At 52.9% G+C, this 24,398-nt stretch overlaps 2 protein-coding genes and 1 long non-coding RNA gene across 12 annotated transcripts in view; 2 read left to right on the top strand and 1 right to left on the bottom strand.

Moving 5' to 3' along the window:
- Nucleotides 1–1,600: 1,600 nt before the first annotated feature.
- Nucleotides 1,601–12,303, bottom strand: LSM4 (LSM4 homolog, U6 small nuclear RNA and mRNA degradation associated). Of its 4 annotated transcripts, none has more exons than XM_019737013.2 (5): nucleotides 12,211–12,303; nucleotides 8,274–8,315; nucleotides 7,003–7,101; nucleotides 3,714–3,897; nucleotides 1,601–2,316 (listed from the first exon to the last, which is right to left on the bottom strand). In XM_019737013.2, exons 1-5 carry the CDS (start codon nucleotides 12,211–12,213, stop codon nucleotides 2,225–2,227), a joined length of 420 nt encoding a protein of 139 aa, XP_019592572.1. In that variant the 5' UTR covers nucleotides 12,214–12,303; the 3' UTR covers nucleotides 1,601–2,224. The 4 variants fall into 4 exon arrangements, with proteins under 4 accessions (XP_019592572.1, XP_019592573.1, XP_074193982.1 ...); XM_019737014.2 differs by lacking the exon at nucleotides 12,211–12,303 and adding an exon at nucleotides 10,327–10,454; XM_074337881.1 differs by lacking the exon at nucleotides 12,211–12,303 and adding an exon at nucleotides 10,377–10,412.
- Nucleotides 9,316–11,163, top strand: LOC141572689 (uncharacterized). Its single transcript, XR_012498054.1, has 3 exons — nucleotides 9,316–9,420; nucleotides 10,503–10,598; nucleotides 11,021–11,163. It is a non-coding gene; the product is annotated as an uncharacterized LOC141572689 (long non-coding RNA).
- Nucleotides 12,304–20,963: 8,660 nt separating the features above from the next.
- PGPEP1 (pyroglutamyl-peptidase I) overlaps nucleotides 20,964–24,398 on the top strand; it is a 28,968-nt gene continuing 25,533 nt past the window's right edge. For 2 of the 7 annotated variants that reach the window (XM_019736866.2, XM_074337879.1), the window contains exons 1-2: nucleotides 20,995–21,118; nucleotides 23,179–23,231. In XM_019736866.2, the coding sequence (XP_019592425.1) occupies nucleotides 21,085–21,118; nucleotides 23,179–23,231 (87 nt within the window). In that variant the 5' untranslated portion in view covers nucleotides 20,995–21,084. Of the gene's footprint in view, nucleotides 21,119–23,178; nucleotides 23,232–24,398 lie in introns of all 7 variants that reach the window. The other 5 variants (XM_074337880.1, XM_019736864.2, XM_074337878.1 and 2 more) reach the window with 5 other exon arrangements.

Here is a 24,398-nt window from a genome sequence, read left to right as displayed (position 1 = left end):
ACATGGGGCTCCCTGATTGATGGCCAGCAGGCACAAACTGCAGGGGGAGGCGGTCACTGTCACAGTCGAGGGCCTGTACTGTCAGTTGAGAGGGTGCAAACCCCACTGAGAGGCCATCAGGAGGACAGAAAGATCGAGGCCCCGTACTTTTGGTTTCTCTTCTTGATGAGAGGCTGAGGCTGGTTTCTTAGAACCAACCAGGAAGACTAAGACAAGTCTGTTCTGACAGCCAGCTCAGGAGGGAGACTTCAGGAAGCCCAGGCACCTAAGCAGTTGGGCCAGAGCCGGCAGCTCATGTCAGGAGTGAGGAGGGAACAGGGCAGCTAGCTGGGCTGCCCACTGGAAAGGTCAGGGCGCAACGGGCAGCCAAGATTACACACAGGTTTGGGGCAGCCTGAGGGTGAGTGCCGCGCAGAGACAGACCCCCACGACCCTAAACTTTGAAGGGCGCTGGGGCTTTTGGTGGCTCTAGGTCCACAGCCAAGCCAGGGAGAAAAAAACAAACCACCAGGAGCAGGAAGGGGTGGGCCTCCAAGGGACTTCCTCTTGCAGCCAGTGGGACACCTAACCCCAGAGCCACCATTTCATTGAAGCCCTGCCAGCTACCACCTGTGGCGGGGGGCCCAGCCCCCAGACCTTTATGGGCCCCTGCAGCGGGCTGATGGGGGGTTGCTGCAAATGGCTCCTCTTTTCTCATCTGTCCTTCACTTCTTGCCTCTTCAAGCCCACACTGCCAGGGGCCACCGCCCACATCTCTGATGAGGGAGGTGAATTTCGGGGGCCTTGGCTTGCCAGAACTCCTAGTCCCCACACCCTATCCCCAGCACAGGCCAAAGTGCTGTTTTGTTATTAGACAAGGATTCAGGCACAGCAGCGGGTCTCGGGAGGGGTGCGACCAGGAAGAAGCAATGGGGGAGGGGGGAGACCACATTCTTGAGATCAGGTGAAGAAATATGAAATGCAGAGACCTTGGAGACGAGACTGGGCTCGCTAGCACGTTGCAGATCCGACAGTGGAGTTCTCAGGGCAACTAGGTCTTTTCTTACACTCACCCCTCAAAACAGGCCTCGACACAGTGACAATTAGAACCCTCACCCACAGGAACTGGCTAGTGCTCCCCTTCCCAGCACCGGGCTGTCCCTGGGGGGGTCCCTGCACTCGCTAAAGGGAAATCGGTCTGAAGCGGATGACCCTGGAAGCCTTTTGCTCAAGTGCAGTCCCATGTCTCCAGCAATGTGGAGGAAGAAGCTCAAGAAAACCTCCCTCGCACATTCCTCGCGGCCACCTGTCTATCTGGGTGAACTCTGGTGTGAATGATGCTTGCAACACAGGGCGGGATGCAGGTGGCAAGGCTGGGCCTCCTGGCTCCACCCCCACCTCTCACAGCACCCACTCTCTCTACAAAGAGGGGAGGGGTTTACAGACAAACCTGGGGCACCCCTCTTCCCAGCCATGCTGACCTGAGCTCACCTTACCTAAGTAAACTGACATCCTTATTTATGCAGCCTTCGAAAGGAAACGTTCTTACGAGGCAGTGACTTTCCAACGACACCATATACTACATGAGCCTAGTAGCTCAAAAAGAATTTTGGATTTTAAGTTTGTCGGTTGTGTTTGCTTTTATTTTTGTTAACCCACAGAGGGAGAGAGGAGGTGAAGGGGCAAGGCCCAACCACATCCCCTGAACAGCTTCTGAGACGCACATCTGTCCAGATTTGTTTTCAAAAGGCAATCTTGGGCCCATGTTTCAAAAAACTCCCCGGGCTGTCAATCTCAGTGTAAACAGCGTAAAAGTATTAGGTTGGTGCAAAAGTAATTGCGGTTTTTGCAATTATTTTTAACCTTTTAAAACGCAATTACTTTTGCACCAACCTAATAAAAACCACACAGGGATCCAACACACGATGCAAAAGAAACCTGTTTGGAACATGACCCCTAACAGAAGGGTCAGGGCTCTAAAGAGGCATTAACACACAGAGCCTTTGACTGAAACTTCACAAAAGCCAAAACACCAAATAACACTTCCAGGTATAGCCATGCTGGCTAAAAAAACTCCCCAAACAAAAAACTTTACATAAAGAGGATCACAAAATACACAGATGCACAGGTGTGTGTGTGGGGTGGTCCCACGAACACCTGCTTCTTCTTTCCATTCTGGACAGACTGTGGACTGGAGCAGCCACGCAGCCTCTCGCCACTCAGTCTTGGGGGACGCAGGGCTGGTTCATTGCTTGCCCGCCTGCCTGCCTGGCTTCTTTTCTGGCTGACCTCGGCCCGTGCCCGGGATCCCGCCTCGGCCCCGGCCGCCAAACACACCTGCAGGAGAGAAGTAGGGGCTGCAGGGAAGCCGGGCTCCAGGGTCATCTAACCCTTCTGAGCCTCAGCAACCCCCTCTGTAAAGTGGGGAGGGAAGGCTGAGAACCTTGCGTAGAACATCTGACCAGGGCTGGGCATGGGAGGTGCTCCAGAATGTTCAGTGTGACAAACAGGACCAGGCTTCCCCAGGGTGCAAGGGGTTTGAGGGAGGACGAAGGTCAGCCACAAGTCACACTGGGGCTTGGGGCAGGCTTCCTAGGAGAGTTATTGTGTAATGGGTACTGTTTCTGTTAGGGACGACTCTGAGCAGGGGTGAGGTAGAGGCCCTCAACTTGGAGGCTGAGGTCTGCAATGGGGACCCAGGACCTCCCTCGCTCCAGCACCACCTGTGGGGACAGAGACCAATTCTGGCAGAGGCCGCCCCACCTGACCTCTCATGGGTCAAGAACAGCTTTGCCAAAGAGGCTTCTGGGAGATTTCCACCTGCCACTCAGGGCCCTGGAGCCTCTCTGCAGTGACTTGAGCAGGCCACCTCGCCGACCCTCCCTGCAGCTCTCGGTCAGCAGTGGTGCCCCTCAGTGTGAAGAGCCTGGCCCTCGGGTACCACATAGGTCCTGAGATCCCGGGGCCTCACTCATCCCCAGGCCCGGTCAACCCTCTGCCTGGAGTGCCCTCCCATCTTCTTCCCTGTGGCTCCCTCCTGACTGTCACGTGAGCCTGGCTGGCTCCAGGCCTGGCACTCAGGAGGCCCCCAAAGACAGAAGGGACAAAGCCAGGCCACTCCAAGAACAGGAGATTGACTGGGGAGGTGGGGTTTATAGATGGCGTCTGGGCTCAGCCCCCAGCTGACTGCACAGATTTCATTTTCTGCCAGAGTTATCATCTTGGGGTTGTGGGGTAGTCTGTCCAAAAGGCGCAACCTTGGCTTTGTATTGAGGAGTCATGGAAGGGGAAGGGTCCTGTCCCAGGCTCTGAGCTGGGGTCCTAGCCAGCAGCTTGGTGAGGCAGGCCCTGCAGGACCCTCTGTACAGAGGGGAAACTGAGGCTCAGGGAGGTGCCACATCCAGAGACACAGGCAGGCATCTAGATGGGGGCTTGAGGCCCAGGTCTCCATAGGCGCCAGGTCAGTATGCTGGGCTAGACCCAGTGCTGAGGGGGCACCAAAGACTCCGCCAGGACCTGGGGCTGGGGGCTGGGGTGGGGACAGGCAGCAGCAACAGCCACTCCACAGAGGAGCACTGTGAGTCACCGTCCCCTGGCTCTGTGTGTGTTGGGGGCTCAGAGCCAGGCCCAAGGCACCGTGATGGCACTGGTCAAGAATGTCAACAGTTGGCTGGGATGGATGCCATGTGATCCAGCCACCCGTGTGTGCACGTGCGTGTGTGTGTGTTGCCTACCTCGCCCGGCACCCCCCATGCCTCGGCCCTTCTGCTGCTTCTGCTGCTGCAGGCCACCGCGCCCGCGGCCCTTGGCCACCACCTCTTCCTTGACCATGTCGATGATTTCGTCGGGGATGCGCAGGTACTTGATGGTGCTGCCCCGGATGTAGCACTCGGGCATCCGCCAGAACTTGTCCCCGTCCTGTGTCAGAGACAGGTATCAGATCTGTGGTGGTCCCTATGGGGTGGGTGCACATGGCCAGGGCGGTCCCAGGACGCTTGCACCTGGCATCACCCCTGCACTCTGCCAACTTCACAGTCCCAGATACGATGCATGGAGGGGCTGACCCCTAGCAGGGTCTTGAAAGACACTCGGCACCCACGGCACAGAAGGAAGGGCAGCAGGGCTCTGGGGGAGATGGCCTTCTTGGCTTGGCTTGTCCTTCAGTGAGGGATGGGGTTTGTTACCTGCAGCCCAAAGCCCAGAGTGGGGGGCTGCCCCATGCACCAGTTGCAGCCACAGCCCACCCAGCTCTTCCTTGTTCCTGCCCCTAGCTTTCACCTTCTGGAGCCTTCTCTACATGCCCTGACTCATTCATGAAACTCTCTCCTGGCAGGATCTGAGCTGGGCATAGGACACAGGATAGAGACGCTGTGTGATGGGTGAAGAGGGCCAGGACTGGGGTGGGGAGGCAGGTCTAGGGCTCGCCAGGGGCAGCTCCCCAAAATGCCAGTTTTCAGGGGAGCTAATTAAGGCTGGAGAGACAGGGAGGCTTGCAAAGTCACAATCCTGAGGTCCTGGTTTCTAGGACAGACCGCCTCCCCCCCATAGCCTGGGACCAGCACAAGGCCTTCCCCCTATGTCCCTCCTGCTGCCCTTGGGCAGGAGCCCAGGGCCTTTTCCATCAAATTTGTTTCCCAGCCCTACCCCTGTTGCCCAGTGCCAGAAGCCTGGGCAGCTTTCTCCTACCCCCGCACCCTTAGAAATCAGACCAAGACCTCTCCCTGCTTAGAACCCAATCAGGGCCCCCTTGGCTCAAAGACCAGCTCCAAACTCCTCAGTGTGGCTCCCAAGGCCCTGAGATCCAATCCCACCCTGGCTGCCCTCTCTCGGGCCCCGACTCGCCTTCCAGATGGAGCTTTCTGCAACACACACCGAGGGATTCCTGCCTCCAGCATTTTGCATACACTGTTCCTGCCTTTCCTGGTCCAGCTAAGTCTGGCCCTTGACAGGCCTTGCCTCCCAGCCTTCCTGAAACCCCTGGTCTTCCTACATGACATTTGCCTATTCTGGCCCAGCAGAGGCACTCAGCAAGTCGCACAGAACTTTCAAGGTCCAATTCTTCTCATGAACGCGCACGAGCCCCCAGCCCACACAGGAACCCTGAGAGACCCCGGCATTCCTTTCCCAGAAAGGGTGGGCAAGAGGCCAAGTCTGTGGGGATACAAAGTACAGCCAGACAGAAACAGAAGGATTCTGTGGAAGCTCGAGGCCAGGGCTGGGGCTGGCTGCTCCTTGTTTGGTTTTCCCCCAGCCAAGGACAGGTTGGGCCCAGCTTGTCCGCTCCCCGCGGGAACCAGGGCTCACTGTGCTTTCTATGGCAGTAGTTTAGTGCTTCCCAGCTGGGGCTCCCCCTGAGGTCTCAGCCCCCGGGGTCTCTGGATCCTGCCACACTCTGCCCAAGAGTTTGAACCTCACCCCAGGCTCTCCCAACCGCCTGGTCAGAGGGGACTGCCCAGGGGAGCCAGGTGTCCGGGCTCAGCTGACTGTGGAAGCCCAACCAACATCACCCCAAGCCTGGCGGTTGGTTCTAGGTCCCAGAAGTGGATGCACACCTGCCGGCCACGTGTACAAGGACACGTGCAAGGCTATCACTGAGGCACTGCCTGCTACAAGGCCCCGGTGGAGCCTCCCAGACACTGGCTGCCAGGGGTGCAGCGTGGACACCAGGAGGGGGCTTCTAGCAGACTGGTGTGGAAGCCCCACGACATACCATTACAAGCAGCAGGTTATAGAGCCATGTAGGGGAGGGGAGGGGTCATGGCCACCTGACTGCCTATCTGGGTGTGAACCCTCCCCAAGGATGGGCGGGGGCACTGTGGCATGGCGAGTCCCAGGGGCACACTGCCTGTGGGGGCAGAGCCCCAGAAAGTAGTTTACAGGCTCTCGGCCTCACGTGGAGGGGTGCTGGCTCGGGTAGTAGATGGCCATCAGCTGGGGCTGGTTGGCCGTCAGCTGTAGCCATTGAGCCATTAGCCACTAATATAACTGCTGCGGCTACGAAGGAGAGCCGAGGAGAGTGGAGGAGAGTGAAAGAGAGTCGTCGGTGGGTTGCAGACAAAACGGACAGCAGGTCGCACGTCCAGTGAACCCAGCCTCCAGTGAGACCGTAGTGGTATGACTCCCCTACCTATGGCTCCATGGGTGTTCCTTTTTGGCCTCACCATATCCTGCGTTATGAGGGGAGCGGGACCAGAGACCCCGCAGGCCTCCCAGCACGACAAATGGCGCAGCGAGCAGGGTCTCCCGCATGACACTGCCCCACCCTGGCTGGGCCCCCACAGCTTCCTCCCCTGTAACCTGGGAAGAATGGAGTCCAGGCGGAAGGACATTTACGTGCCCCGGGCACATTAGCAGAAGGAAGCCCTGTCTCCACCACCGCCTTCACCATCGTGGTTCTGGGGTCATCCCAGCACGTGACCCCAGGGACCATCCCCCAGCCCTGGCCGGCCCAGTGGTGCTTCTGGCCCTCTACTTCCTGGTTTCAGGCCTCTGGAGGTAAACAAGCCTGCTGGTTCTTGGGGCCACCCTCGCCCCCTGGTGGCCTGGACACCCCATGACCACTCCACCATGGCCCAGCCTGGCCTGGAGGCTCTACCCCCCACCTCTCCAGCAGCGACTTGTAGCCAGAAGCAGCCCCCCAGGCCTGAGTCCTTCCTGGTCAGGGGTGGCAGCAGGGGCAGGGGCCCAGGCAGCATCCCCACAGGTGCAAAGTCCTCACCCAGGTACAAAGTCCAGGGCACTGGGGGATTTGGAGCCCTGTCTCTTGGCACTGCCCCTCCACACCCAGCTGAGTCCCTCAGGCCCCAACCTTGGTAGGATGACCTGTGCTAAGCAGAGAAAGCCCCCTCCTCCTCCCAAAGGCCCAGGGCAGGGTACTTACCGCATCTGGAGGTGAGGACATGGAGGCTCTGTAAGCCCCCAATCCCAGTGCGCACTGCCGGTCATGCGGCACCCACTCCGCCTGCCCCCCAGCCCCACCCGGTGGCCCCAGGGCCTGGGCGCAGACTGTCGCAGAGCACTCACCCTGGACGTGCAGATCACCTCACGCAAGTTGATGTTCATCCAGTTGTCGCAGCTTACCAGGTGCCCGTTGTATGTCTCCCCATTTTTAAGCTCCACCAACTGGAGAGAAACAGTCCCCGAGTCAGCCAAGGGCCCCAAGGGAGGGGCAGCCCTGCCCCTAAGAGCCAGGTGACCGCCACCCAACTCCCCCTGGACTCAGAGGCCATGGCATGCAGCGCTGAGGGGCCTGTCTTACAGGGACATGTTCTGCTTTATCTGCACACTTTGCTGGGCATTGGAGAGTTTCTCCGATTCAACCATTTTTTCTTTTGTGGGAAATAAACCCCCAAACAAACAACAAAGATGGAGATGTGAAAAAGAACTCAGGTATCTGCTGAAGAGAAATGAAGGCATACATCCACGCAAAAATGCATATATATGTGTTCACAGCAGCCAAATCGTCAAATAGCCAAAAGGTAGAAACTACCCAAAAGTCCCATCAACTGGTGAACGGATAAACATACTGTGGTCCTTCCACACGGGGGACTACTATTCAACCATAAAAAGAAGTGAAGCTCTGACACGTGCTACAATGTGGATGAAGCAAGACACATAGGCCACAATGTTGTATGATCCCATTCACATGAAATGCCCAGAACAGGCAAATCCATAGAGACAAGAAAGATTGGTGACTGTCAGGGGCTGGGGGAGGGGGAGGAGGGACTGATAATGGGGACAGGTCTCTTTTTGGGGTGATGCAAATGTTCTGGATCTAGATAGAGGTGCTGGTTGTACAACATTGTCAACGTTCTAAATGCCACGGAATCATTCACTTTAAAAGGTTGAACTGTATGGTATTTGAATTACAGTGAACAAAAAGAAAGAACACAGAACATTGAGAAATACTACACTGTACTGTGAAGGACAAAGGTAGTTTAGGAAATAACATGCATCATATGATTCCCATCTGTGCTTTAAAAAATCACATTCACGTTTATACACACATATATCACAGAATTAGTTAAGTTGCTGGGAAGATGAATGCAGGGGGCTTCCACTCTAAGTCTCTGTCACGTTTGACATTTTTAATAAGCACAGATTACTTTTGTAAGCAGCAGCAATGACGCTGGCCCTGACCCATGTGGGAGGGAAGAGAACAAGCTGCTGCTTCGTGGACAGGCGGGAAGCAGGTTTGGCTGGAGGCACCTACCTCACCCTTCGCCCAGTGTCCCCATCCCTGTGCTGAGGCTGGTCCCCACTGAAACTCGCTGTCCCCGACTGCACATACTCACCATGGGGTGATTCTGAGCTGTCTTTAGCAGTGACAACGGGAGCTGAAAGGCAAACAAGGGCACATGATTCGTCTGTTTCATCGGTGCCTGGGAGCCCTGGCCTCTAGGCAGCGTCCCATGATGGCACCCGAGATGGTGGTGGTGGTGGTGCAGGAGTGCCCGTGCCTCACCCTCACTCTGTCAAACTCCAGGATACACACCTGCATCGCAGTTTGGGAAAGAATATCTCAAGCGCCACCTCTCCTGCCCGAGGCAGCTGCCACCTGGTCCTGGGGCTAACCGTTCGGCATTGCTTTCTAACTCACGCTGTACATATTCCACATGCCTGACAGGGGAGGTGTGCCCCACCATCTTACATGCCCACCATGCTGATTAAGAGCATCAGAGTACAGGTCCCTGTGCAGCTGAGTTGTACTCAATGGACGTCTGAGATGCTCCAGGTCGGAAAGCTCCAGGGCTATTTCCAGCATCGTATGTGGTTATCGTCACACTTTACAGATGGGGATACTGAGGCTTAGAGACTGAGGTTGTTGCCCCGCGCTAGAGCTAGTAAGCGACAGAGCCTGTTCTGACCCCATCTGTTGGCAGTCCCACTGGGACCAAGAGTGACTCAGCCAGGCACCATGGGGAGTCCACCCCAATCTGAGCAGGCCACATTGCAGCTGGGTTTTCAAAGACAGCAATTCACTGGGGGAGGGGAAGAAATATTCTAGAAAAAGTCTGTGGTTATTCCAAGAGATGGCCGATAAAGAATGGAATCTTTTAAAGTTCACCCAGATAAGGTGGGCTTTCAAGATATTTCTTTTCCATCATGACTGAATTTTCTTTTTATAACAAACGTGGTATAACTGGAAAAAAAATCAGCTCTTCTCATTTTGGGAACACAAATCATGACCTGTACACTGGAAGTGCGGCTGGTTCTCCGGAAGGATGACTCAGGTGGCAGTGCTTAGGTCCAGGGTCCAAGGGCAGCCCATTCAGCACGATCAGATGCAGGTTCTGAACCGAGGGCCCCACAGCTGGGAAACTGCCTGAGGGAGGAATGAAGCTTCCCTGTGCCCTGCCCTGCCCTGCCCTCGCACTACTGACACAATCCCGGCCAGCTGTTTCTCCACGGGGTGGAACTGGAAAGCCTCTCCTTGTGGAGGTCAGAAATGGTCCTCAACCCCTACAGGGTGGTTCCCCATGAACGGCTTGTTGGGCGGGGGCAGGTCCCATTTCCCACAGGCCTTCCCTGAGAAGTCACCAGGGGAGGTCCAGCGCTGATAGGAAACCAGGCCCAAGCCTGCTTCCTGCACTGGCTTCCTGGAAGGGCAAGATAAGGAGGAAGAAGGGGCCATGTGGAGAAGAGGAAGCTGCTCCAAGGAGGGTGGGTGGGTGGGCAGACTGGGACCCCAACGAGGACCAAACTGCAGCTCCTGCCCTCTCCTTTGGGTACACCTGTGTGCCTCGGCGCCTAGGCTGCACAGGAAAAACTGGAGGCTCAGACCCGCACGCAGGGCCATGCACCCAGGTCGCCTTTTACTATGGAGAAACTTTGGGCTTTCCTGGGCAGAGGGAATCAAGCCCAAGGTGATGAGACACTCGGGTCCTCCTCCCACATGAACAGAGGGCACAGAGTCAGGCTAGCCCTGGAAGGTGAGAATGAAGATGGACTCAGCGCAGAGAGGTAGAGAGAGAGGCCCAAGGACACAGAGCCAGGTCCTGGTAAAGCCGGTGAAAGTAGGCTAATGCTTGTCAGCAGGGGCCCCACTGCCGTCCTTTTATGGCATTCACAATCTCTATGCTAGCGACAGCCTCTCAGGCTTCCGCCTTATCCCAACTACTGGCAGCACAGCCCTGGAGGACCCACGGCCTCCTTGGCTGTCACTGGCAATTCCCTATCCAGAAAGCAGCGGAGAGGACATCTGAAACGCAGAAGGCACCAGCACCTGCTCCCACCCTTCCCCTGACTTCCCTGGCACGCACTCCCCAGGCCAGGCCTGCCCAGGCTCCAGCAAACAGGCGTATGCTGCTCCTCACACACCAAGCCCATCCATTCCTGCCGCCCAACCTTTGTTCCTACACTGCCCTTCCGCAGGCTGCTTGTTCCTCAAATGTCACCTCCTTTGGCCCGGTCCTCATAACCTCATTGAAGGAATGAGGTTTCCACCTGGGCCACCCTCTGCTGTTTCCATTATAGGATGCAGCCCGTCTCTAATTATCTTGTTTACTTGTCTCCCTGGCTAGACTTGAAACACCACGCCTCCTGCTAGACTGGAAAACTCAAAAGGTGTGGACTTTGTCCAGCACCCAGCATGAGGCCGCACACATGAGAGGGACTCGGTAAATATTTGCTGAACAAATACATGAGGGAAATGCACGCACTGCCTAGGGAGGTACATGGGGTGGGTGGGATGCTCGCCCCACCCCACAAAGAAGGAAAGGAGAGGCGGGAGAGGTGGCATCCGGATAGCTCTCCACAGCTGCAACAGCGGCCATGTCTTGCCATCTTCTATACTATCATCCCCAAACTGGGCAGGAGACAGAAAAGAGGAAGGGGAGGATCCCTGAAAACTTAAAACTTGGTGGGGAAGAGGAAGAAGATGTATGAAGGGATCAAGGGAAACAGGAGAGGGCCGGACACCCAGGTCAGGGGAGATGGGACCTTTACCAGGACCAGGTGGAGTTGGGAAAGTCAGAAAAGCTTCAGGAAAGAGGATTCGTTTCTCTGGGCTTTCTCACAAGGTCTGGGTTCTGGTTCTCAGGTCTGGCTCAATCCAGGACTAGACCCAAAGGTTTCCTGAGGCTCCCGATTCAGGAAACTGTCGAGGATCACACACCCACATTCACACCGCGACCCCTGCTTCCCGCCCTGCTGTGTGAGCATGTCTTGTCCACTGGTGGACACGAAGGGTGTGTCATGCCTTGTCCACTGGTGGACACTCTTCAGGTTAAAGAAATGAGTCTGTACTTTGCACAGGCTCTGTTCTATACTCTGGGACTCTTATCAGGGGTAAACAAAGATCTGGCCTCCATGGAGCTTAACAAAGCTCCATCCAGTCGGTCCCTCAGGCCCACTTTGCCTTCCAGCAGAGGGATCCAGCCAGCAGGAAACCTCACCAACCCTTGGCTCTCAGAAACATGCAGCAACCCTGTCAAAGTGACTCAAGTGCTCACTGGCCAGGCGCAATTCCAGGAGACCCAACTTTGAATCCCTCTGTGGGGGCCTCCATTTCCTTGTCTATACACCGGGACATGGTCACACAGGCCTAGATCCAGAACTTCCACGATGTGTGAGCGGTTTAGCCTTGGAGGCTTTCTGTCAGGGCCACAAGTTTTCCTTCTGCGAACTGGAAGGGGGCAGTTAGTGCACTCCTGGCTCAAAATGCCCCCTTTCCCACTGGAATGAATGACATGCTGTGTGATCCAGAGAAGCAAACCCCCTCTCTGCGTCTGTTTTCAGCCTGAAAACGACAGTCATAGGGGGTTGTGCTAACATTCTAAGAGCCTTGCAAGCCCTGAGATCCCCCAAATTGGCTTAATTTGAGAAGTCAGGCGGGCCCCTACTTGCTGGCGCTCCAGCTGTCAAACATATGAGATTAGACTGGATAGGATGCGCTCGGGGACACTTCCCTGCCCGAAAACTCACTCTGCTGCATTCACCGGGCCCCACCCTTTCCGGCCTCAGTTTCCCCGTTTGCAAAATGGGAAGACTGCGGCTAGGCCGCTATGCTTGATACCAACTCTAAGTTCCCAGAGACTGGGTGCCTGAGAGAGCCCCCCACCCCGCCCTCTCCGCCCTCAGTTTCCCCGCCTCAGGCCGAGGGGCAGGAATCGAGGCCCGGATTGCACGCTCGGTCCGCGTAGCTCCTGCCCCAGCGCCCGCCCCAACAGCCTTCAATGGCCGCATCATCCCCTGCTTCCCGGCGACACCTTGCCGTCGTCCTGCCCTCACCATGGTATCGGCGGGGACTGGGCACGCCGGCCACTTCCGACGCCGCCGCCGCTCACGCGCCCGCCAGTAGCCGAACCGCCGCGCGCCACTAGGCTAAAATGGAGTGGCAGCAACACGAGCCAGTCAGCACGGGGCTTAAGGGACTGGCAACTAATCCACGAGGAGTAGGGCGGGGCCTGCTAGGCACAAGGGGCGGTGCGGGCCGCGTTTCTGCCGAGAATATGGGGAGAGCCGTAAAGTGCCGCAGTGAGTGCTGCAAAAGGGAGGCAGAGCAACGTGCAACGAGGCAGAAAGCCTGTGGGTAAGGGCGCATGCGCAGGTGAAACAGCTCTTCTGGGCTCTGCGCTGTGGGCAAAGCTGATTGTTTTTTGCAATTTGCAAATGTAGCAACTGAGGCTTAATGGTTATTAGGAAGTAACTTCGGGCTCCTACTCTTCTGATTCTCATTATTGTAGTTGATCCCTGTCTAAGGCACGTCTTTTGGTAAGTTGGAATCTAGACTGTGCTCCTCGGAGCCTTAGTTTGCCCTTCTGTAAAATGGATGTAATGATAGTGTCTGCTCTAGAAGGTTGCAGTAAGGATGAGACGATTTAACCCATGTGAAAGCACTTCGGACAGCGTCCGGCACATACTAAGCACTTAATGCACAAGCGTGCAATAAATATTTATTGAGCACCTACTATGTGCCTGCTCTTAGAAACACAAGTGTACAAACCTGACAAAGCTGGCCCTCCTCAGGCTTAGGAGCCCTTTGGGGAGACAGACAGTAAACAAAATAAATAGGCATATGTATCAGTTTTCTTGGGCTGCTGTAACAAATTATCTCAAACGGGATGGCTTAAAACAATAGAACTTAATTCAGAAGTCTGAAATCAAAATTGTCAGCAGGGTTAGTTCCTATAGAAGGTTCTGAGGGACAATTCAGCCCATGGTCATAGGCTTTTGCTAGTTGTTGGCAATTCTTGTAGTTCCTTGACTTGTAGACACATCAGTCCAATCTCTGTCTGTCTTCACATGGCGTTGTCTGTGTCTGTCTAAATCTTCCTCTGCTTTCTATTATAAGGACAGTCCTTTCTCTTAATAGACCCACTCTAAATACAGAATAATGTCATCTCAAGATCCTTAATTACATCTGCGAAGATCTTATTTCAAATAAGGTCATAGTCACAGGTACCGGAACTTAGAACTTACATGTTATGTTAGGACATATCTTTATAACCAGGGTTACTGTGTGGATTGATCAAATGTGGGACCCATATAAAGTACAAGGCACCGATTACCCCAGGACCAACAGTTGTCTTAGTTTGGGGTCGCTCCCTCCCCCAGAAGCCAGATCCTGAGATGAGGACTCAAGGGCACAAAGTGTACATAGGGGGTGACTCCTGGAAACCCCCATTGGGGGTGAAGACCTGACACAGGGAGGGAAGGATCCCTGCAGGCGGCACCAATGGGTAGGTGGTGCAAAAGGCAACTGGGGGTCGGTCCAGCTGGGGGCCTCAGGGAGAAGCATAAGAACTCATGTTTCATCATGGTCCCATCCGTGGTCAGGGCAGCGGGGGCATTTATTCTCTAAGTCCCATCTGTCCTCAGCTCAGGGCTGCTCCCAGGGAAGCAGGCAAGGCCTGGGATGTGTGCAGGACGCTGGTAAGTGGCCAACAGTGATGTGATAATTGGGTTAGAGGGATGAGGATGACCAGCCAAGGCTCGTTTGTCCAGGGTAAAGGCCGCTTGATGTAAACAACAGAAATTGGGTACAGGATAGGTCCCCTCATTAATATGGTGGTGGAAGTAGGAAGAAAATCTTGTGCTGGTTCACCCCTTTCTGACTTTTCTAAACTTTTCTATGTGCAGAGGCTTTTTCCTTTTGCCCAACTGGCAAACTCCTATTTATCCTTGAAAACTCTGCTTGGGTGACCCCTTGTGGTGGATTCTGGTAACTGCGGTTTTTGTCACCCCTTTCTACGTAGGGAAGGCCAATCAGAGTTTTCTGTCCCACTGACCGTAGTGATTGGTTAAATTGATAGCACGTGACCAACCAGGGCTAATTAGAATCTCCCTTGAGAAGGATACTGAGGGCTGGGAGGGAGAAGAGTGCTTTCCATGGAGGTCATTTAAAGTGAGATGATGAAATAGTGAGATATTCCTATTTAATGAAATAGATTTAGAAGTGAGAAAGTGTAAGCCCAGTGCCATCAGGATCCAGCATACACAAGAATCCAACATACATAAGAGCTACTCAGTGGACAGGGATGCATGGTTTGAGCCCCTGGATCCAGCTATACCTGAAACCATTATATCTGACTTTCCACCTATATGAGTCCAAGAAGTTGTCCTTTGTTGCTTAATCCACTTGGAGTTTGGACTCTGTCTCTGGCAGGTGTCATAACCTGCACTAACGCATAGCTACTCCGTGAACTCTTCAATGGCTGACCCCCCAAATCAAATCATTCCCTCTCTTATACTTTGAACTTCAGTATCTTGCACTGATTTTCATCATTACCCAGTTTGTGCCACATTGTAATTGCTCATTTGCACACTTAGGCCTTCTGGATTCTGACTTGTAGGAGCTAAAAACATGAGAGGTTGTATGGGCCACTATTTGAGGCAGTCAGCATAGTTCCTCCTCCCCCCTCATCATGGACACATGACCCAGGCTTAACCAATCAGAAGGCTTCCCTGGGATGATGCTGGAATTGCAGAGCTGGGGTAATGTGAGTCAGGTACAGAAATGGCCATCTCTCCACCTCAGAGTCTTGGCCCTGTTTAATCCTGGATCCAGTTGCATCTGATGCTTCATAAATCCTATCCTTCCCTATCCCTTGTACTAATACTATTTTTTAAATTCCAGTTTCAATTGTATTTCTGAGCAGATATGTAAAGAATGAGGACTAATGTACCTATCACACTTACAAAACTACCCTACCCTTCACTAAAAAGAAAAAAAATAGGGCAAGGTTGTGGTGAAACCAGTTAACATATATTTCCATTTAAGTGGGGGGGAAAATTAGCATTATCTCTCAAAGCCCATAAAATTGTCGTGCCCTTTCTGAAAATTTATACTGAGGTCTTGCAAATGAAGGGAACCACTCTGCCAAGGCCTTGCAGCAATGTTGCCAATTCTAAAAAAGCAGAAAGAACATAAAGGTCTGACAGTGGTGGACTGGTTGAGTAAAATATGGTTCATCCACTAGACAGAATATTTTTCATTCATTAAAAATTATATATAGGGGCAGCCGGTTAGCTCAGTTGGTTACAGTACAGGGCTCATAACACCAAGGTTGCCAGTTTGATCCCTGCATGGGCCGCTGTGAGCTGCGCCCTCCACAACGAGATTGAAACAACTACTTGACTTGGAGCTGATGGGTCCTGGAAAAACACACTTAAAAAAAATTATATGTAAATCCTCCCCCCAAACCCCTCAAAGATGGATGTAGTGACTCACTTCTAAAGAATAGATAAAGGGGAAAAAAGTAACTCGATAGAGACTTAAATGGTAGAGACACCTGGCAGATACCACATGTAGTGAGTTGAGGGTGACCCCCTAAAGATATGTCCAAGTCCTAACCCCCAGAACCTGTGAATGTGACCTTATTTGGAAAAAGAGTCCTTTCAGATGTAATTAAGTTAAGGACCATGAGATGAGATGTCTGGGATTTAGGATAGAGCCAAAATCCAATGACTGGTGTCCTTCTAAGAGAAAGGCAGAGGGAGATTTGAGACACAGAGAAGACAGAAGCAGAGATTGGAGTGATACAACCACTCACTGAGGAACACCAGGATCCCCCAGAAGCTGGAAGAGACAATGAAAGATCCTCCCCTAGAGTCCCCAGAGGGAATGTGGCCCTGCTGACACTTGAGTTTGGACTTCTTCCCTCCTGAGCTTTTAAGAGAATCCATTTATGTTGTTTCAAGCCACCAAGTTTGTGGTCATTTGTTATGGCAGCCCCAGGACTCATCACCTGACCCAAGTGATCCAGATTACATCTTTGTGATAAGTCGTGGCTATCAGGGATCCCTGCCTGATAATATGAGATGAGAAGGGCATCTCACCTCTGTGGTCTTCCCCAAACACCCATAACCCCATTCTAATTATGGCAGGAATATCAGACAGACCAGCATGGAGGGCATCCTGCAGAACGCCTGGCCAGCTCTCTCCAAGACTACGATCATGAACAAGGAAAGACCTAAGAGCCATCCCAGACAAAAAGGGATGGGGAGATGTGATGACTCGAACAGGGAGAGGACATGAGTGGAAGAACTGGTGACATCCAGACAGCATCAGGAGGTTGGTTAAAAACAATGTACCAGGGTCAATTTCTTGTACAAATGCATCTGGTAAGATCTTCTCATTCTGGGAAGCTGGGTGAAGGGCCTAGGGGAGTTTCTGTACTGTCTTTGCAAGTTTTCTGTAGATCTGAACTTATTCCAATATAAAAAGCTTGCAGCACTATTTAATCCCCATTTTACAGTTGAGGAAACTGAGGCTTGGAATGGGAAAATAACTCATCTAAGAGCACACACCATGTGATGAGCCAGGCAGAATTGGAACTCAGGCCAGCTGGCTCTAAACACCATACTTGCCGCCCTCCATTCTCTCACTAAGAAAATTCATAAAAAATGTAAAAGGAACAATTCTTTACATATGAAATGTCTTTTTTTTAAACTCTGGGAAAGAAGCTGTGGTACCTGAGTCCATTACATTGTTTTAATGTCAATTTCCTGGTTTTGACAGTGGTTAGTAAGATAGACCATGTCACTGGGGGAAGCAGAGTTAAGGGTTCAGGGAAACTGTACTACTTTTTTGCAACTTTGTATCAGTTTTAAACTATTTCCAAAAAAAGTTACAAAAGTTGAGTGGCCAAAAGAACTGAAAGCAGGGTCTCTAAAAGATACTGGCACATCAATGCTCATAGCAGCATTATTCACAATAGCCAAAAGGTGGAAGCAACCCAAGTGCCCTCGGATGGATGGATGGATGGAGAAACAAAAGTAGTGCATCCATACAATGGAATATTATGCAGGCTTAAAAAGGAAGGAAACTCTGGCACTTGCTACAACATGAATGAATCTTGAGGACATTATACTGTGTGAACTAAACCAATCACAAAAGGACAAATACTACATGATTCCGCTTATGTAAGTAACCTACGATAGTCAGATTCATAGAGACAGAAAATAGAAGGGTGGGTGCCAGGGGCTGATGGAGGGGGGTTGGGAGTTAGTGTTTCATGGGGACAGTTTCACTTTTGCAAGATAAAAAGAGTTCTGAATATTGGTTGCAGAACAATGTGAATGTATTTAATACCACTGAACTGTACACTTAAAAATGGTACATTTTATGTTATGTATATTTTACCACAATTTAAAAAACTCTGGTGATTTTTTTGAAAGTGTCTGTACGTTTATTTCTGAGTAGTTGATGTACATGGTGCAAGAAATGTTGGCGGTATCTCCCTTCCACCCCCACTTTCACCCTCCCTCCCCACATCCTGGTTCCCTCCCCAAAGCGCCCCCGTGTTATCAATTTCTTACTCTTCCTTTCTGAGATTTTTGCTGCCTTTGCAAATACATTTGTGTGCCTCTGTCTTTCTTTTGCATTTGTTTTTCATTCCATAAATTCTTCCACACTGGCTTTTTAAAAATTGTGATAAAATATACATAGGTAACAAAAAACTTAATACTTAAACCATTTTATTTATTTATTTTATTATTTTATTTTTTATTGGGGAAGGGGAACAGGACTTTATTGGGGAACAGTGTGTACTTCCAGGACTTTTTTTCCCAAGTCAAGTTGTTGTCCTTTCAATCTTAGTTGTGGAGGGTGCTGTTCAGCTTCAAGTTGTTGACCTTTCAGTTTTTTAGTTGTGGAGGGCGCAGCTCAGCTCCAGGTCCAGTTGCCGTTGCTAGTTGCAGGGGGCGCAGCCCACCATCCCTTGCGGGAGTCAAACTGGCAACCTTGTGGTTGAGAGGATGCGCTCCAACCAACTGAGCGATCAGGGAGCTCAGTGGCAGCTCAGCTCAGGGTACCGCGTTCAATCTTAGTTGCAGGGGGCACTGCCCACCATCCCTTGTGGGACTTGAGGAATTGAACTGGCAACCTGTGGTTGAGAGCCCACTGGCCCATGTGGGAATCGAACCGGCAGCCTTCGGAGTTAGGAGCATGGAGCTCCAACCACCTGAGCCACCAGGCTGGTCCAACACTAAAACCATTTTGAAACGTGGCATTAAACACATTCACCATGTTTTGCAACTATCACCTCTATCTAGTTCCAGAGCATTTCATCACCCCAAAAGGAAGTCTGGTCCCCATGAGCAGTCGCTCCCCATTCCTCTTCCCCCAGCTCTGGCAACCACTAATCTTTCTGTCTCTATGGATTTGCAGTTGTGGACATTTCATAAAAATGGAATCATACACTATGTGGCCTTTTGTGACTGGTTTCCTTTACTCCCCAAGGAGTTTTCAAGGTTCACTCAAGCATGTATCAGAACTTTGTTCCTTTTTATGGCTGAGTAATAATCCATGGTATGGATGGACTACATTTTATCCATTCATCCCTTGGTGGACATTTTATTTTTACATTTGGGTGATTGTGAATAGTGTTACGAACATTTGCGTACAAGTATTTGAACAAAATACTTTGAATTGTTTTGGGTTTATACCTAGGCGTGGGGAATTGCTGGGGCCTGTAACTATGTTTAACTTCTTGAGGAACTGCCAAACTTTTTTCCACTGCAGCTGCACCATTTTATTGCACTTGGCTTTCCAGTGTAACCATCTTGCTTTTATTTTTTTTTAAGAGTCCTCCATCTTCCTCTCTGTCCCTTCATCTTACCTACCATAGACACTGCATTAGTGGTTACACTAATGTAACAACATTAGTGGTTACAATGTTGGAAGCCAATCCTTGAACACACATCTTGGCGGCTCCAGCCAGGATTGTTTTGGCTCTGCTGTCCTCCCCTAAGAACGTGCTCAAGCACTCTTGCTCCAAATCCCGACTCCTCCCATGTGTGACCTGGGACAAGTGTCTTAGCTGCTCTGGGCCTCAGTTTCCTCACTTGCAAAATGGGATAAGAATAGTCCCTCCAAGAGTTTTGGGAGATGAAAAAAAGAGAAACCCAGTGATACACTCGAACAGTATCTGTGGGTGGTTTGGGTACCAGTGAACAGGAGCCTTACCCCCGTCACTCTTGACAGCAGCCTGGGACTCAGTTTCTCCCCCCAGCACTGATTCTGAGTGCTATCAGTTTTCTCCCTTTTTTCTGGTGGGATGGGGGAAAATGAAACCCACTACGACTTACCTCTCTTCACATCCCAGCCTTCTAGCAACACATGCACTTTGCACCAGACACTATTATTACATGTTTGAGCAATAAAACCTGATTCTGGGTGAGATTTTCATTCTGTTCTCTTCTCGGCCTTGGTTTGGGTCTTGCTCCTACAGCCAGACCAGGCCCGCTCTGAATTTTCTGAATTCTACCTGAAGCTGCCAGAGACCAAAATAGCTGCTGAGTGTGTGACCTCCAGTCTGAGCTTGCAAACGGCTCCTGGGCAGTCCAGAAACTTCTTCCCTGGGTATTCTGAGGCCCTGGCCAGAGGCATATGGGCCTTCATCAGCATACTGGCTAATCAGGGGCCAAGGCTGCTTGGAATGAGATGTCAGTGACCCAAGTCCAAAATCCAGCCCTGTTTCGGAGGATGTGGCCAGAAACTCCAGCTTTATTTTTCTGGCTGTTTTTGGAAGAATTTTGGCCTCAGATGAATGTTGGTGGGCGACCAACTGTGTGCCAGGCTCATACTGGATGCAGAGACACGGCTGTAATGGAGACATGTCCTTGGCGTAGAAGTCCTAACCCTTATGTCACCGAAAATGGGAAATAAACGAGAAAAGCAGTGCCGACCAGGAATGATTTCTGAAAGTGATCGCTGTTATGAAGAGGATAAAATAAGGAAATGAGATGGACCTGTTGGGGTGGTGGTGGTAATTTCAGCCAGGGAGGTAAGGGGGGCCCCTAGGAAAAGGTGACAGGGAGGGCCCTAGGAGAAGGTCACGTTCCAGCTGAGCCCTGAAGGAGAGAAAACAGGTAGGTTTGCAGGATGTGTTCCAGGCAGAGGGAAGAGCAAGTGCAAAGGCTCCGAGGTAGGATTGTGTTAGGTTCTTGGAGGACGGCTGGGGCCAGAGTGGGTAGAGTGTAGGAAGATGGAGGGAGGAGAGGCCAAGGTCTCCAGGCCACGTCAGTCTCCTTAGCAACAGAGGAGCCTGCGGAGAACCTTCTGGCACCACCCAACTGTGGGTGCCAGGTTTTCGTTTCCCAGCTCGGCCTCTTGCCGTTTCTGTGATCCCAGGATGCTCCAGCTTAGTAGCCTTCTGAACTGTGCCTCAGGTGTCTCATCTGTAAAATGAGGTGAATAATGGAACCTTGCTCTTACGAAGTGCGTGTGTGTGTGTGGGGGGGGGGGGGGCAGGTAATTCCCGACAGTAGGCATACAGCAGACGCTAAATGAACACTTGCGGAATAAATGACCGGCTTGTCCTCAGCTCCTGACTCAGTTCAGGTGGCCACACCCTACGGGACGAACTGTCCCCAACTTACAGGTGGGGAAACTGAGGCCGGGGAAGGGGGCGGGGCGGCGCTCCTGAATTGAGCACCTGGTTCGGGGCGCGCATCCTGCGTCTCAGGCCCGGGGGCGCGCACGCCGAGAAGTCTGGCCCGGGTGGGGTGGGCGACGGGACCAGGGGGAGTGAACATGGCGGGGGGTGTGGCCAGGGCCGGGCGGCGGGACCGTGGGCGGGACCTGGGCGTGGCCGGGCGGCGGCGGCGTAGGACGCGCCAGTTCGGACTCAGGCGGGTTTGAGGTGCAGCCGGAGCGCCATGGAACAGCCCCGGAAGGCGGTGGTAGTGACGGGTACGCGCTGATGGCGGCGGCCGGGGGCGGGGCGGGCGGCTCCCGGAACGGTGGGGCCCGGAGGGGCGCGGTGGCCCGGGCCGGGCAGGTGCTGGAAGTCGTGCCAGCTTTGGAAGATGTCATCACCCGCAGGAGCCCAGCTCCGTCCGTGCGGTGTAGAAAGTGAAGGGGCGCTCCTGTGGTTCTAGTGTCAGGGTCCGTGCGGGTAGGGACGTGAGGGTCTGGTCGCCTGCCCCGCGCCGAGCAGGGCCCTCTGGCGTCCTTCCTTCCCCGGGTGGACACTGTGAGCCTCCGGGCACCTGCCTGTTCCGTCTGTCCGGCCGGTGGATTGGACTGGACTCCTCCTCCTGCCCCTTCCTTGGTCGGGCCTGTCCCCACCCCCGGCCCCAGGGGACAAAGGCCGATTTGCGGGCAGGAAGTGCCCCGGTGACAGATGAACCTCCTGCCAGCCACTGCTCCCCGAGCCCTGCACTAATGGGGAGCTGCTCCCGAGAGGCAGGCCAAGTGGAGCTCGAGGGGCCTCGGATGCCCGGCCGCCCTCCGGTTGGGCCAGGGATCGTCTTGGTCAAAATCTTTTCTTCCCGAGCTGTTTGTGGGTGACCCCGGTCCCCGCTGTCACCAACTCCCGAAACTAACTGTTCCTCCTCGAGGAGACTCCACCTCGTGGCCACGTGGGCGTTAACTTCCGCCAGGCGTGTGACTGGGGGTGCGTGTGTGTCTCTTTGATCCGCTGTCTGGAGGGGTCGGAGTGGGATATGCAGCTGAGGTTCACACAGCTGTCCTGTGGCCTGGGAGAGTAGAACTGGTCCTGGAATTCCCAGGAAGATGGAAGAAACCACTCACCTGACTAACAGGTGTGTGTAATTGGTGGGGGGGGTCACCGCTCCCTGCAGCCCTCGTGTATCTGGTTCTTTGTCGCTCTAGTGCTGACTATGCAGGCACCCACCCTACTGAGCATATTCCTTGAATGAGCTCATGACATCTTAACTGTCTCTATTTTGCAGAGGGGGAAACTGAGGCTCACAAGTCACCCTGTTTGTAAGTGGCTAAGCAGCCCATGCAGGAGGAGAAAGGGAGTGGAGAGGTCCTGACTCAGCTGTGTGTGTGTGTGTGTGTGTGTGTGTGTGTGTGTGTGTGAGGAGTGACAGTTCCTGCTGTTATAGGGCACAGCATCTCTCCCAGGGCCTGACACCACTTGGGACCCTCGGCCTAGCTGGAGTGACCCATGCTTCCTGGGCAGCCTCTCTTGGAGATGTTTGTTTTTTAGGCAGGGTGACAGAGTGATGAGAAGAGGGAAGCAAGCCATGAATTCATAGGTCTGGGTTTGAATCCCAGCTCTTCCATCTTCTTGCTGTGTGACCTTGGGCAGCTGGCTTCACCTCTCTGGGCCTCAGTCCCGCTTCTGTAAAATGGGCCCAGGAAACACCGTTGCCTGAAAGGCAGTGCAGTGAGACTGAATGCCACAGAACATGTAGAGCACTTAGCACATTTCTGGGCAACTGTCTCGGTTTGTAAATGGGTCTGGAGTGTGAGCAAGTGGAAAGGAGGGTGGTGGGGTGGTGTCTAGACAGCCTGGACTGAGAGACACCCACATGCATCCTTTAAGGACCATTCTTCATTTGGTGGTGATTCACGGAGTGCCTCCAGCCCCTTGCATTTCCAGAATAGGGGAGAGGCCCCAAAGGAAGACAGTGATAACATAATTAGGCACTGGGTCAAGCACAATGGAGAAAGTTGAGAAGGGAGCAAAGCTAGCCTTTTCTGGGGCAAAAGGAGACCACTGGCCTTTTGCCGGGCACAAGAGTCAGGTACAGATGAGGAAAGGAAAGGACACACAGCTTCAGTTAAGAGCAGGCAAGTGTTTGTGTGTGGGAGGGGGGCAGCTCTGAAGCACCACTGTGTTTGCCCCAGAACTAGGGACAGGCCCCTGACATTGTCCCAGGTGGCAGCTGCTCCTGCAGCTCCCTGCTCTGTTCTCCCAGGTGGAGGCAACAGCCTGGCCCTGGGCAGGCTAGGAAGGGCCACTGTGCGGTGACATGATGCTTTTACTGTTTTTTCAGGGTTTGGTCCTTTTGGGGAGCACACTGTGAATGCCAGCTGGATTGCAGTCCAGGTAACTCGGATCCGGAGGGTAGGAATCAGGCTTGGGGCTGGGCTCCTGCTGGAAATATTTGGCACCAAAGAAAGGAAGGAACCTACAACGAGAACAGCTCCTGAAGTTCCTGAGAAATATTTCAGTCTGATGTACACATCTTCCCAGATAGCAACGCTATTGCTGCCGTGTGGTGAGCACTGCTCTAGACCAAGCATTTTCTGCAGCCCAGCACTGTGAATTTTCCTAACAGCCCCTGCGTGGTTAGGAGCAGTTATTCCTGCACCCACTTTACAGAAGAGGAAACTGAGGCCCAGAGAAAGTTATCTGAAGTCACACAGCCAGAAAACCGTAGTGGCATTGCCTCAGAATTATTCCATGCCTCAGTCAGGTTTGGGGGTGACCAGGCAGGGATATTGGGGGATGTAGTAACCTTGTAGAGAGGGTACAGTGACCCTCACTGGTACCTCCCAGCGGCTGGGGGAGGAAAAGGTTGCATATCGTGGGGGCGCCTTTCCCGTTGTCCTGAGCGGGGTGTCACCCCGTGAGCCTTCCAGTCTTTGTCAGATGGGGCATTTGGAGGGACAGACTGGGGAACAATAGGCAGAGAGAAAGAGAACGGTTTTTCCTTATATAAATCAGATCTGCAGAGACCGGAGCCAAACTCGAGTTAATCCTAGCCCATTAGCTCCTTGATTTAAAGCATTGCCTGTTTTCCACTCCAGAGCCCTGAATTGGGAGAAACCTTGATGGGTCAACTGCTAATTGGGCCTCTCCCCACCTTTTTTTATTTCCCCTGCTCCAGACCTCAAACATCTTGGCCACTTTTTTTTTTTTTTTTTTTTTTTAACTCCACTTTGCAAGTAGGACAGAGGGACAGGGTCCCCGGGACCCTGCAGATGGGAGCATGTTCCAGGCTTTGCTCATCGCACCCGCTCCCTGGAGCCCCAGACAAAAAGGAAACAGCGTGTTTCTGAAGACGTGTGTGTCTGGCTTTGTGCGAGTTTCAGACCAGAGCCTTCACGGGGCTGAGTGGACACAAAGCCGTGTGTCTGAATTCCTGGGCCCCAGACACGATGATCTGCATCTAAATAGGAGAAAAATCAATTAAACAATCTTTGGAAATCCCTCTGAGCTTTGGGACTCGGATGGCGGGGGATGGCAGCTTTTCGTCCTGCTGCCTGCCAG

This window comes from Rhinolophus sinicus, linkage group LG07 (genome assembly GCF_036562045.2).
Source record: "Rhinolophus sinicus isolate RSC01 linkage group LG07, ASM3656204v1, whole genome shotgun sequence".
Taxonomy (NCBI): Eukaryota; Metazoa; Chordata; class Mammalia; order Chiroptera; family Rhinolophidae; genus Rhinolophus; species Rhinolophus sinicus.
This window is presented reverse-complemented; position numbering and strand designations above follow the sequence as displayed.

Coding starts and splice junctions, on each gene's coding strand:
- LSM4 (XM_074337881.1), bottom strand. CDS start 10,397: ATGAGGACCGGGCCAAAGGAG. Junction 8,316..10,376: donor TGAGGACCGGGCCAAAGGAG/GTGACATTTGAG, acceptor TTTGCCTTTCAG/CTCCCGTTGTCACTGCTAAA. Junction 7,102..8,273: donor CAGCTCAGAATCACCCCATG/GTGAGTATGTGC, acceptor GTTTCTCTCCAG/TTGGTGGAGCTTAAAAATGG.